The sequence below is a fragment of the Argiope bruennichi genome, chromosome X1 (assembly GCF_947563725.1).
Source record: "Argiope bruennichi chromosome X1, qqArgBrue1.1, whole genome shotgun sequence".
NCBI lineage: Eukaryota > Metazoa > Arthropoda > Arachnida > Araneae > Araneidae > Argiope > Argiope bruennichi.
Window position 1 is genome coordinate 75534240 of NC_079162.1, and position 14381 is coordinate 75548620.

General features: G+C 27.9%; 1 protein-coding gene across 1 annotated transcript; it reads left to right on the forward strand.

Annotated features, from left to right (window-relative positions):
* The first annotated feature begins 2920 nt into the window (after positions 1-2920).
* LOC129958557 (protein artichoke-like) lies at positions 2921-13907 on the forward strand. The gene is made up of 4 exons (XM_056071103.1): positions 2921-3276; positions 7302-7550; positions 8317-8638; positions 10363-13907. The coding sequence occupies exons 2-4, from the start codon at positions 7333-7335 to the stop codon at positions 13876-13878; spliced, it is 4056 nt and encodes a 1351-aa protein (XP_055927078.1). The 5' UTR covers positions 2921-3276; positions 7302-7332; the 3' UTR covers positions 13879-13907.
* Positions 13908-14381: the final 474 nt, after the last annotated feature.

The window sequence follows — 14381 nt, forward strand, 5'->3', positions numbered from 1 at the left end:
AGCATTTTTAATTCAACCAATAAAGACTCTAGTATTTCTAAAAAATATTAAAATTAGATTTTATATCGATTTTATCGATTCAGATGAATAATTAATCCTCTTTGTTGGAAATGGTTAAAAGAAATTTTTCAAAGGATTCAAAGGAAATCTGGAATAAATTTGCTCGAATCATAGTATTTTAATTATTCTATGACTATTTTGATGATTCACTTGTATACATATATTGATAGTGATACTCTAGTAAAAAACTTTATTTGCATAATATTTTGATAATGCGCGGAAAAATTTTCCCTTTTTTCTTTATTACAAAGCAGCTAAAAATAAATTATACGGATAGGAAAATTTAAGGTGAAGAAGAAAGAAAAAAGCTTTGAAATTTGACATAAACCGGATTTTGTAACCGGACAACTTTTCCAGCTTGTCACCTAGCAGCCGCTCGATAAGACTTCAGTCTGTGCTCTGCAGTAATAGTTGGAAGCATGATATTTACCCCCGAAAATTGTACTTTTACTTAAATGTTTGTATTAATTCTTTGTCCTATTATTGTTTTTCGTGTGTTATGTCCTTTAATGTTTCATTAAAAAAAATTTAAATCATACAAGCTTCTTTCCTTAAGAGTTTTGTTTTTCCCTAGCAGGAATGGGTTTTGGCGCCCAGCGGTAACTAGTTTTGTTTAACGGTTACAATTTTTAATAATTGATATTTTATTCTTGTTCATCGCTTATAAAACTTCCTGCAATCTTTTGAGGGAATCAAAGAATTTAAAAGTTCATTTTCTTACTATCATTGAAGACTCAATATTTAAATAATAAAAATAATTTAAAAATTAATACAATTTTTAGCATATATATTGAGCTAACAAAAATATATTCGAATTATTAGAATAGTTTAAACTATTTTTTATAAGAAATTGAAAAGATCAGAGAAAAAACTGAAATTACTGATGAGGTTTATTTCTAAACTTTCTATTGAATAAAGTATTAATGTAAATAGAATCCTTTGTATAATTTATAGGAACTGACAAATTTCTGGGCAATTTTCAGGAATCTGAGGAAATAATATTGATGACATTTTTGTGCAATTAAAAGCATTAAATAGGCGTTCTATTAGTTTCAGAATTAACATTATCATTGTGGCCGTGATTTGTATTAAATTTGTAACTTGATTATTATAGTCGTTTTCGAGCTTTAATAAGTTTGATAATTGAAAATTTGTTCAGTTTTTATTTTTTTTATTTTGGTGCCTCAAGTGTTGTCTATGATATTCGTAAAAATTGTTACAGCTTAATGAAGGTGAGAACACATTTGTTTATCAAAAATAAAATATGATAAATCGAAAAAAAAAAAATATCTGCTGATTTTTTTCAGTCGGCATTTGTTTGCCATTTAATTGTTTCTTATTATCACTTTTTGTCATCTAATTGCATTGATTACACGCTTTAATATTTGCCAACTTCAGAGAATCTACTCATTTACATACACACACACACAGCGTATTTTTGAATCTATAATTAAAAAGTTGATTCTCCCGAATATGAGTATTGTATTTATATTAAGCAGAATTTGCATTTCCTCCGAAATGCAAACAGTTTTCCAGTATTCTCGATTTCATCGAGTCAACAAGATTTTTTTTTTCGATAAGAGAATTATTTTGACAAAATATCAGAACATTTCTTCGAAAATACCGACTTAAGAAATAAAAATGTCCTTTTTTTTTTACAGTATAATCATATAAATCCATCAGTCGTTGAAGTACGGAATAAATTATCATGTTTTGATTTTGATTTTTGATTTTTTTAAAAGAAATAATTTCACTGTCGATTAAAACTGAAATTTATATATAGCCACGTTAGCTACCTGCAAATATATTAAGTGAGCATTCAAACTCTCCTTGGATTGGTGAACGTTAAATATTCACAGAACGCATGATATTATCCATATATTTGTATAATCGGATTAAAAAATACTCAAGACATTTTCTTTTTGCATGACTTGATAGTGGTTTTTAGAAACATGGGGTTTTATATGCTCGGACCGATTGCGACCCTGTGCAGATCAGGCAGTGGCATAAATGTATAAAATACCTGGTGGATATGAAGGCACTATGAGGCAAATCGTTATTGTATTCGTGTTATTTTAAAAGAAAAATATTATTTGGAGGCGGGAAAATGCTATGTTTCGGACACAGTTAACTTTTGCTAACAACTGGGCGTGAAAAAATCATACCACGGGCACTTGTTATGCTCTCTATTTCACTAGTACTAAGTAATCTTTGCCTTTAAGCGCTTCTTTACACTTCGAGATCCAAGCACGATAACCTAAAAAAAATAACTTCAAATGTCTGAATGAAATCTAAAAAGTAAAGATTCTATCGCCAGTGAAGGCTGTATGTTCAAAATAGAGTGCCGACTCATCTGTCTTGTTGATTGATCAACATTCAAAACAAAACTACGACCTCACATAATCCTAGTGCAACTACAGAATGGAAAATTACTCCAGCAATTCATTCAGTTAATGCGAAAATTAAAGTCATAAATCGTTTATCTTTATAATAAATGGAGGTAATATGGGTGATCTTGTCACTGAAGCAGCTGGGTCTGATTTCATCAATGTGAAATCAATAATCAATGCCACATGTATAAATTTTAATTGTTTGCTTTGTGTCGCACCATAACCAATTGATCTGAGATCTATTCTGAAAGACATACATATATTGAAATTTGAGCTGAAATATCTAATGCATAGTGCATAAGATAAATTAAAAGAAATACTTAAAGCAATTTATTGCTTTGAGAAAAAAAAATATTTAGCGCCCTCTGGGAGAAACAATATCTACTTTTACTGGACTACACACTTGCAGTTGGTTTCGTTTTATAAATATTCGCGCTAATTTAAACAGCAGTAAGTTTACATTCCCGTAACATGTAGGTCTAGGTGACACATACTGGTCAATCCAGTTCAGCTGCTCCCTTCCAAACGCGTGACCGCGTTCCTGAAGTTTTTGTTAATCTTGTCAAAAAATTTGTTTAGGTTATTTTTGTACACATGTGATAATTTATTAAATTAATATGTGATGGATATTTTAATTTTAAAATTTATGATGCTTGTACCAAGTTTTATTGGAAATAATCAAACTTTCATGGGATGAAAACTTTAAAACATCCTGTTTGAAACATGTATTTACGTGCTGTGTAAAAGGAATTATAATATCGTATTCATTAACCTAGACGATTTTAGGCTGTTCAAGGTCTGAAATATTTACCTCCCGTGCTTTGGGGTAAGTAATCATGTCTCTTTGTTTGACAATATTCTTGTTAAATAATAAATTTTTGTAAGTATGTTGCTTGAATTTTTTCTCCCCAATTTAGCACAATTTATAAACGAATATGTGTGCACTGTTTTTCGAAGTTTGTTTTAATTTGTTTTTCTCTTGTTCGAGAAGTGTGTGAATTAAAATTTCTTTTATAAAATACGATTCTGAAGCAGCTGTTGACATGTCTTTGATATAAATATTTGTAAATATGTTTTAAAAGTATCATTTTTTTCGAAGTATTTAGGGAAGTAAATATTTGTGGTAGTTCATACGAATTATTTGAATACATATTTTTAATTTATTTATAGTCTAAACTTTTTTTCTCCTTCCTATTGTCATTTTTAAAAAGTTTCATTTTGATAACAGTTGTGAATTTTATTGGCATAAAAGTACTATATCACTGTTGCTTCAAATTTATATTTGAGCTGTTATTCATAAATTTTCAATATTTACTTGAGAGGATTATAATTGTATTTCAGCTTTATTAGTTCATATTCAAAAGAAACATGTACAGGATTATTATAGTGATTGCAAAAATGCAATTAAAATACAATTTTTTTTAAAGCTAAAATGCTTTTTTCCATAATATGTTGACTTGGTGTTTTTAAGTTACTAGTTATGCAAGTTACTTATAGGAAAATTATTAATATAAATATTAAGTTTTTAAAATACCATCATGAATAGAATATTTCTATTAAAAATTTATTGATGAGAAATTATCTCGTAATTTTATCAACTTTTATTTAAAGGAAGCTAGTATTATTGTATAAAATATATGTCCTGGATAACTTTATGTATTGTATTTTTTCATATCTAATGCATTCCCCCCCCCCTTTTGATAAACATCTTTATATTTTTAAAAATGATTATTTTTGTTTTTTCAAACTGTTATCTTCAATATCTTGAAAGAAAAAGGTCTGAAATTGAACTTAGAAGTAAAGATGAACTTTATTATTACATTCATCTCAAACTTTAATTAGTCTTAAATGTTTCAATTATGTTTCATTATCACTGTTATGACAGGGTTGGCTAGCAGGATGAGTGAGGAATGCATTAAAATTGAACTTAGAATTAAAAATGCACTTGATTATTAGATTCATCTCAAGTTTTACTTGGTATTAAATGATCACTGTTGTAACCAGATGAATGAGAGGTGGAGGCATTGGGAAGATTTGATTAATTTTAAAATATAATTGTGTGTAGTTTATCATTGAAAAATCTAAAAAAGTGATACATTGGATCCTTTAAAGAATTAATGTTTGGCTTCATGAAATTTAATACTAGGCAATCTTGAAAATTCTCAATTTCTTTGTGAAATGTTAATTGAATGAATTAATTTAAATACTTAGATATTATAATAAAAAAATATTTTATCTATATTCATGATTTTATTGTAAATTTAGATATACCTGTCTTATTGTGTTTTAATAAGAAGGTATAGATATTATATGGTTAACAATTAAAATTTATTTTATCTTTATCAAAATATGCAAAATGTATTTCAAAATGTAAAAATAAAATATGTGTATTTAATATAGTAAAAATTAATTGTTCAAAAACATTGAAACTAAATTAATCTGTAATGTGTAACAACTTATTTTTCTTATCATAAAATTAATAAGTTTTTAATTTTTTTAAAATTCAAATTATGTTAATAGCATCTTCAAGATTTAAAAAAGGAGTTCCAGTGTCCTGATTCCCACATGGTTAAGAAAAAAATAAATAACAGATCAAGACAAGGCTGATTGATTAATTGGGTTAACATCCCATTTTGAAAATGTGTAATAGGCTCATAAATTAGGATATATTATAGAAATATAACTTTAATTTTAAACTATATTCATAAATAATTTCTCTTTTGACTCTACAGTATAAAAATATATCACATCCATTTAAAATTTGGCATATTGTGTCCTCTAAGAATCCCATAACATAACTCTGCTAAACATCAAACCTACTTATAGTTAACCTACTATTAATTGATGCCTAAATAGATAATCTTCAGAAATAATTGAATTTTAAAATGTCATTTTTAATAAATCTTGAATAGAATGAAAACTTAAATAGACCTGCTATTACTCTGATGTTTAGTACATTACTTTAATCTTTAGATTTATACAAGCATGTAATAGAACACTGATGTCAAATTTTTACTCTAAGACCTTATAATTCTGATTACTAATAATCCAGTTTGCCTTGAAAATAAGGAATACATTTTATACAATAACCAATTATAAAGTTTGGTTTGTAATGTTTTATCAAACATATTCCAAAATGCAGGCAGCAGAAAACTTTGCAATGTTTTCTTACTTGCCTCTCTCTTTCCCAGTTTTAATTGTGGCTGAAGTGGGTGTAGTATTATATTCTAAAATTCTCTCGTAGAATTTGAAGTCTGACTTTAAATCTTGTCTTGGAACAAAATTAGTTCCCTTCTTCCCCCCCCCCCATTTGAAATATGGTAAATGCCAATTTTTTTAATGGACTTAAAACTAAAATTTTAATCTAGTGAAATTGTAATTTAGTGTTAAAAATGAAATGAATATTTAAAATTCTGTCTTTTGAGAGAAAATATATTTTTCATCAAATATATTTAATATGGTTCACATTAAAGGTAAGAAGATTTATCATAAATTAATATAATTGCATTCTTTTATTTGTTTAAATTATTATTGTTGGTAAAAAAAAGAATAAATGAATTCATAAATAATTGTAAAACTACATACAAGTGAATGAAAATCACAGAAGTCTTAATATATTGTTTTCTCCAGTATTAAAAGTGAGATCAGAATAAATTTCTTGAATTTCATTTGTAAAAAATATGCTCAACGAATTTTAATCACATCTTTATAATTTGCAGTTACAAAAGCATATCAGTTTATGATAAATTTTATTATACATAATATGCGATCTTCTCACAATATTAAATTCTATGGAAATCCAAGAATAACTTTTTGTCATTTTGATCAGTTTTCATCCTCTTGCAGACAATTTAATTATAAATATTAAATAATATATGCCAATTGAAATAAACTGTTAGGTAGTTGAAAAATAGCTTGTTTAGAATTAATGCTTTTTTAAATACCTTGCTTCTACTGATTGCTGATTCATTATAGTGTATTTAAATTATTATCAAAATCTAAGTTTTATTATTTCAAAATTTAAATTTTCCCCTTTCTTTAAAATATAGAGGCAACTGTTATTAATTGTTTGTTTTTTAAGAACTGACGTAAGCCTCTTCTGTGTTCAACAGGGGAAATTCAAGAACTTGTATTTGAATAATATGTTAATTTTTTTAATGTTTTGGTTTTTACAATGTTCCCATTTTTATTCTATTGTTATTCTAATGAAATTAATTGGTATGCATTTTTTAAAAGAAATTTAAGAAAAATATAAGCAAAGCAGTTTTCTATTTTTATGTTTTATTTTTATTTTTAAAAAGTATTGGAAAAATATTTTTAAATTAATAGTTGTGTACAAAATAAAATGTAAACATTTCCTTCAGGTCTTTGCTATATCCTTTTGTTAGTTTTCCTTCAATAAATAACACTTTTTCAGAAATTTTTTTTAAGTTTCTTTCACATTTTCTTTAAAGAATAAAATGAACTGCTTTACTTTGTAATGATATAAGAGCTCTATTTTTATTATTCTTTTTTTAAGCAAGAAAGAAATGATTTTCCTTTTTCAAATAATTTTGTGATGCACTTTTTTGAAGAAAAACAAAATTCTTCCCTTTGTCTCAAATTTCATTTTTTATTTGCAAAATGAAATTTCGAAATTTAAATTAGACAGATTTTTCTAATAGCAGATGAAATAGATGTATTTGCTTTTTAAAAATGTCAAAAACCTTTAATGTGATAATAAACATGCAAATGGTAGAATCAAAAGAAATGAAATCTTAATTTGTATATGATTAAAATTTAGTATTTTACTCTTTTAAAATATTTTCAAATGGAATCTAGGGATTGTCTATTGAAAATATCTTTTTACAGCTCTGAAGGCCCAAGAGAAGTGAAGGAAAATATGGTTCAAAGGTATTCATGGCTGTTTTTTCTATGCTTCTTGCTACCAAGGCTTGCAACTTCAGTAGATATTACTGAAAATACCGAAGGAATATTGTGTACAGACTCAAATAATGGTATTAACTTGCCTTGTCTGTGTTTTAATGATGAGATTAATGGAACAGATATTTTTTGTGATGGTGTAATATTCCTTGGTGATTTTCCTGTTCTCCCACACAGGTAAGGCAATGCATTTCCCTAAAACTCTTGCTTTTATGTTTTTAGTGAATAATTAAAGCATATTTTAATACTGATTCTCAAGCATGAAATTTCATTTAGAAGATGTCTTTTTGATAACATTCATTAATTTTTGTGTTTTAAACACATACACCTAAATTATTTTTAAAATGTTACAAATGTTTGATATTAAGAGGAAGGCAGACATAGTACTCTCTTGCGAGATAATTGTGTTTAAATATGAAACCATTGCCAGTGAGGACTTTTTTTATTTTCCTTTATTAGGCTGTAATTAAGCAAAAGATAAAGGTTTATTATTTGTATAAAATCTTTATTGACTTTAACTGTGCTATTCTTTTTTTAACTATATTTTTTGCATTAGATGATTTACACTATTCTAATGACTTAAAACAGTAGTTAAATCTAATATTTTCCTTTATGCACCTTCCCCTTGATTAACTGAATAAATTAATGCATCATATTCATCTATTTAATACCATATTTTTTCCAGACAAATATGTTGTTTGATTATAGCATTAGACTTCATCCTTCTGCTTTAAAAATTGTTTCAAAATTTCACTGTAAGAACATTTGTATATGGGTAATTTTGAGACAGAATTAGTTTTTTTTTTCTACTTTTAGTAAAAATAAATAGGGAGATTTTTCAATAAATGTGGCATTTAATTTTGCATTATGCGAAATTCATTATATTTTTTTTAATAAAAAATAAGGAGAAATAATACATTAATGTCATTTTTCCCCCTCATAGACACAAAATACGTTCTTTCTCTCAAAGAGGTTCTGGCCTTCAGAGTCTAGAAGCTCAGCTATTTACAGCAAGTGATATTCCTCTGCAAAAGATTGATTTTTCAAATAACTTGTTGCGAAGAATTACTGAAAGAACTTTCGATGGAATTGAGGACACCTTGAAAGAAATAAATCTTAGCAATAATAAGCTGGGTGATCAACTGAATGCTCTTTTTTCTACTGGAGAGTTTCAAAGATTAACAAACCTCGAAAAGTTGGATCTCTCAGGAAATGAAATAAAAGAGTTTCAATCTGGAATTTTCAATGGATTAACCAGTCTTAAGGTAAGTCTTTATAATACATTAGGAATTTTTGTATTATGTGAAATATACATTGAAGCATTAAGGATTGAAATGATTATATTGATTTTTACTCTTATCTAATCATTGTTTAAAATTATAAAATCTATCCCAAAATAGCCATAGCCTTCATGTTACTGCAAAAAAATTTGCAGATTGTTATGCTAATCTATATATGGTTTCTTACTCATATTTGTTACTGTTGTCAAATCTTATGGGAAGGTTAACTCATTTTCTATTGTAACTTGTAGAAAAATGCTAATTAAATATTGACAATTTGATGACAATAAGCAATAGATATTAATTTTTTGGTTGAATTAAACTATCTTGAATTCAATTGTATAAAATCATCATCTATCATGCATTTTTTCTCTACTTCAGCTCTAAAAGTAAAATTGTACAGTAATAATTTCTTTTCTATATTTTAAATCATCATGAAGTTCAAATATATATTGTATCCTTACTGAACAATACCTTGACCTTTTTAGTACTCTTAATCAGTGTGCATTTTTTCTATATATATATATATATATATATATTCCAATACTGTCCTATATAAAGTGGCTTGGTTATTTCTAAAAATAAGTTTGTGTGAAATAGTTACAGGTTGTTGCAAATTTTATTTTCAGAAATTTTGAGTCAGCTTATCTTTTTTCTATCAAGATATTGTAAATCTTTAAAAACTATTTGCATTCTATTTCCTATCCAGTGCCTTGGATCAGGATAGATTTAATCGCCATTAAATATTTTTTTTTTTGGTATTTATAAGCTAATTCAAAAATCGATAAAATATAATCATGCTTTCAAGATGAATGTTATTGCATCTTTTCTTTATCCTATTGCAAGTTTCAACTAGAATTTTGGATGGATACAAGCATGTTCATTGTAGTATTTGATATATGATTTAGGAATCAATTAATACTCTATAATATAGTTTATCATATTTTCTAAATTTTCATTATAAGTGAAATATCACTTCATTTTTATTGAACAGTTGCTTTTTTTTTAGTTAAAAAATTGTTTTCAATTTTTTTTTTTTTTTTTAATATTCTGGAGTGTATAATAATTTCATAATTTGCACTGACTTTGTTATTCTAAGAATTTTTTTTATAAATGTCTAAATGTTACAGAGCTACGATTTAAACAAATATATATATATATATGTTATTTCTCCAGTGGCAAATTTAAGCATTTGGGGCCTTTAAGCAGTGCACACACTGACATTCATTATTAATAAAATGAACAGTTTGGTTTTGCAATTTCATACATTTATAACTTAATATAAAAACTTTTTATTTTAGTAATTTCTTGAAAGTGCATTATGGCTTATTTATGATTCCACATTTATACTCATTACTATTTAAGCAGACACTCAATGTTTATACATATTGAAATAACTAAATGAATGCAATGAGACAGACAGGAATATGACCAATTATGATAGATAAGAGTTACTATCCTAACATCTTGTAATTCATGAATATTGTAGTTTGTTACTAGTTTCAGCTGAATACTATAGGCAGGTCAATGGCTCTAGGCATCTCCCTATTCAGAAATCCAATAACTGAAAATTACTGAAGCACATAAGCGTTTTTTAATCAAACACCAATTCATAATTGCTGTAGAGTTCCAATAGAATATTACTAAATTGTTTGTAATATTAATGAAATTTACTGATTTTTTTTAATAAAATGAATTATATTTTTCAGGAATTGAAACTTGAAAAAAATTTCATCATCACTGTACCAAGATCGGTTATACAAGGTCTGAAATCATTGGAATCTCTTCATCTTCAGTCAAATTACATTCTGGACATTGGTGTTCATTCTTTTCCAAATCTCGCAAATCTTCAGTTTCTGAACTTAAGTTCAAATGATATTCAGAGTGTGCAAAACGGGGCTTTTATACCGCTTTCCAATCTGAAATCTCTCATATTATCAAATAATCAGATGCAAAATTTAGATTCAGGATTTCTAGATGGTCTTCACCTCTTAGAATACCTTGATTTGTCACAAAATTTGTTGGAAATTTTACCTTTAGATATTGATGCAAGCCCATCTCTCAGAACATTAATCTTGTATTCAAATAAGATCCGATCTTTAAGTCGTATTCCTTTAAATAAATTCAAATCGCTTGAATATTTAGATCTTCGACGGAATAGAATTTATGAAATACCACCTAATGCATTTATTCATTTGAACAATCTGAAAGAGCTCCATTTAGATATAAATGCTGTTAGAAAAATAACCAATGGAATGTTCGTAGGTTTAGAGAATCTTTCCGATTTAACATTGAATGATAACAGAATTTTAGCATTTCCATCGGAGCCTTTGAATGTGTTCAAAAATCTAAAGAAGCTGAATTTGGATTATAACAGAATCGCAGCAATTTCTAAAGAAATTTTGGCACCTGCAAATAAAAATAAAGAACTTTCACTTGCATTTAATTTGATTAGTGAAATACCAGATGGTACATTTATGGATTTCAAAAACTTGGAATTGCTTAATCTTCATGGGAATAAAATTAGCAATTTTTCTAACAGTAAAACGGAAGGATTAGCTCATTCCTTGTTATTCTTAGATATAGGTTATAATGAAATTACTGAACTGCCAAAGCTTCCTTTTTCGAATCTACTGATCTTTTCGATTGCCAAAAATAAAATATCTCGAATCAGTACAGACAATTTTGCATCATTGACAAAGATTATATACTTGAATGCAAGTTATAATATGCTTTCTGAATTTTCTCCCGATTTATTTATAAGTCTTGTGAATATGGAGAATTTAGATTTACAACACAATCTTTTAACTCAGATTCCATCTGGTGCCTTTAAAGGTTTGCCTGTAATTGAAATAAATTTAAGAAACAATCTCCTTCCAGAAATAAATGAAAATGCCTTTGAAGACCTAATGAAATTAAAAAGCTTAGATCTAAGTTTTAACAAAATTGAAAGAATATCCGTAAATGCATTTAACAATTTACCAAGTTTGGAAACTTTATATCTTAAGGGAAATGTTCTTTCTGCTTTTAGAGGTGATGAAATATTAGGTAGTACAGATTTACGTACTCTTATTTTAAGTAATAACAAGATTAATAACCTTTACTCAAAGACTTTTACTTTGCTTTCCAAAATTGAATATTTAGATCTGAGTTTCAATGAACTAACATTCTTCCCCCGTGAAGCTCTCAGCAGTCTTGCATCTTTGAAACGAATAATTCTTCAGGGTAATAAATTGAATGCTATTGGTGATGGCTATTTTTCAAATATGCCTCATTTGAAACAAATTGATCTTCAGAATAACGTAATTGAATCTGTGGGAGAGTTTGCATTTCAAAATTCTTCGAATTTGAGAAAAATATTTTTACAAGATAATCGAATCTCAGCCCTTCATGAAAATACATTTGTTGGCTTAAATAGATTGGAGTTAGATCTAAGCAAAAATAGTATTACTAGTTTCCCTAGTAATATCTTTTCCCGAGCTAAAGGTTTGAAACTTGAAAAAATAAATATAGCAGAAAATAATATACGAGATTTCCCCAATGAAGCTTTGAAAAAACAATATTCGTTTTTAGAGAAAGTGAATATTTCACATAATAATATTAGAAGTTTGCCTTCTAATGCTGATGTGTTAGTTAACATAAAAGAATTAGATCTTTCTTATAATCCACTTTTGCCAGATGCTCATTATGTGCTGTTTGGAGAGCCTAAAAGTGTGAGGAAATTGTATGTCCAAGGTGTGGATCTATCGCATTTGCCTATCATTGAATGTCCTTTCTTGAGGCATTTGAATGTGAATGGAAATAAAATATCACAAGTAAATAACAACGCTTTTGACCGAACTAATATGCTTACTAATTTGGATTTGTCCCATAATATGATAACAGACATTGCTACAAATGTAGCTCCTGCTTTGATGAAACTGCCGTATTTGCAAGAGTTAGATTTATCTGGAAATCCCATTAGACGTATTTCAAAAACTGATTTTAATCGCTTCTTTCATTTAAGACATCTTAAAATTTCCAATTTGAAAGATGTTAGTGAAATTAATTGTGATAGTTTGCATAATCTGCCTCGCCTTCGCCAACTTCGAATGTTTGGTTTTCAGTACTTGCAACAGATTAATATTAAGCAGTGTCTGCAAAACATGACTAGTTTAGATGTGCTGGAAATTGAAATGATAGATTCGCATTTGAAGGATCAGCTACAAGCTATATTTTCTCCAAGATTAGATACTCTTTCTGTTAGAGGTCGACGCTTGAGATCAGTTTCAACTAGTGCATTTGCTGGTATGCTCAGTCCTTTAATAAAAATACAGCTTACTGAAACGTCAATTGATACTTTTACTGATAAAATTTTTCTTCCTCTACCTCTTTCTTCAAAAATTGAGTTTGATATTTCAAACAATAAGATTCAACGTTTAACTCCAGAAATGCTGTCGATTCTGGACAATAAACAAGTTGATATTATTGTACAAGGTGTCAATTCAAATCCCATTAACTGCGATTGCAATATTCATTTCTTCTGGCAGTGGCTTCATGATAAAACGAATGCATCTGTTAACAGACATCAAGGATATGGTATGCTAAGCACATTAATGTGCTCTGGCCCAAGTAGATTGAAAAACCAAAAGATACAAGACCTGAAATTGGATGATTTAATTTGTGACGAATCCTCATCTTTTAGAAGCACTGAGACAACTTCTGATATGTCTACATTTACTACGTCTGTTGTGAAAGAAACGACTTCAAACAGAGAACATCCATTTATTATATTTGAGCAGCCAGTCACAAAAAAACCATCAGTGCCATTTTCATATGTTCCTGCCAGTGATACTCGTAGTACTTTGACCAAAGTGGATACTATGATAATTGGTATTGTAGCTGGAGTTGTTGCTTTTGTTTGCATTCTTATAATTATAATTTGTATCATTCGGCTTCGTCGAGCTCATCCACTTTATACTGCTGGACCTTTGGCTGGACCATTAGCTTTTCGGGCACAAGGAAAATGTACTTGCTTGAAACCTCCTCCAAATAACTGCACTTGTTACCCCATGTATTCTTTACCTTACGCTGGTCGACCATCTTTGTTGCCAAATTCACAGCATAAAATGCTACCATCATCACTACCTCCTCCGCCTGATTTTTTGACTACTGGGCAATCAGGACGATTAAGAAACACACCATATTTTGTTACTTATCCTGACAGTGATAATGAGAATAAATAACCAGCTAAATGGTAGTTAATATTTAAAAAGTGGTGGAAATGATTGCGTCTATAACAGCAATATATTCATTTTTTCCCTACAAATTGTTGTAAAGACTGAAAATATTAAGAAGAATTATGTATTTGTTATTTAAAGGAAAATACATAAATTACATAATGTGAATCAGTAATTTACTGCATTTTCTTTGAGCGGTTTTTTTTTTTTTGTATGTGATATTTGATATATCCCTGCATTTATTTTAAAATGTTTAGTGCCATGTGAATCTCTTTGTTGGTAATGGCAAATTCGGTTTACTTATTTTATATTAATGTGATAGAATTATTAAATATATTAAATACAATTATCTTAGTATATGCTATCATAATTTTGTATATTTAATCATTCTCATTTTGGTGGCATTTAAAAAATGCTGTTATAACTTAATTTCTCTACTTAATTTTGATGTGCCCTTTCATTTTACAGATAATTTGATGTATACTTCACAGCCCCCCCCCCCACCTTTT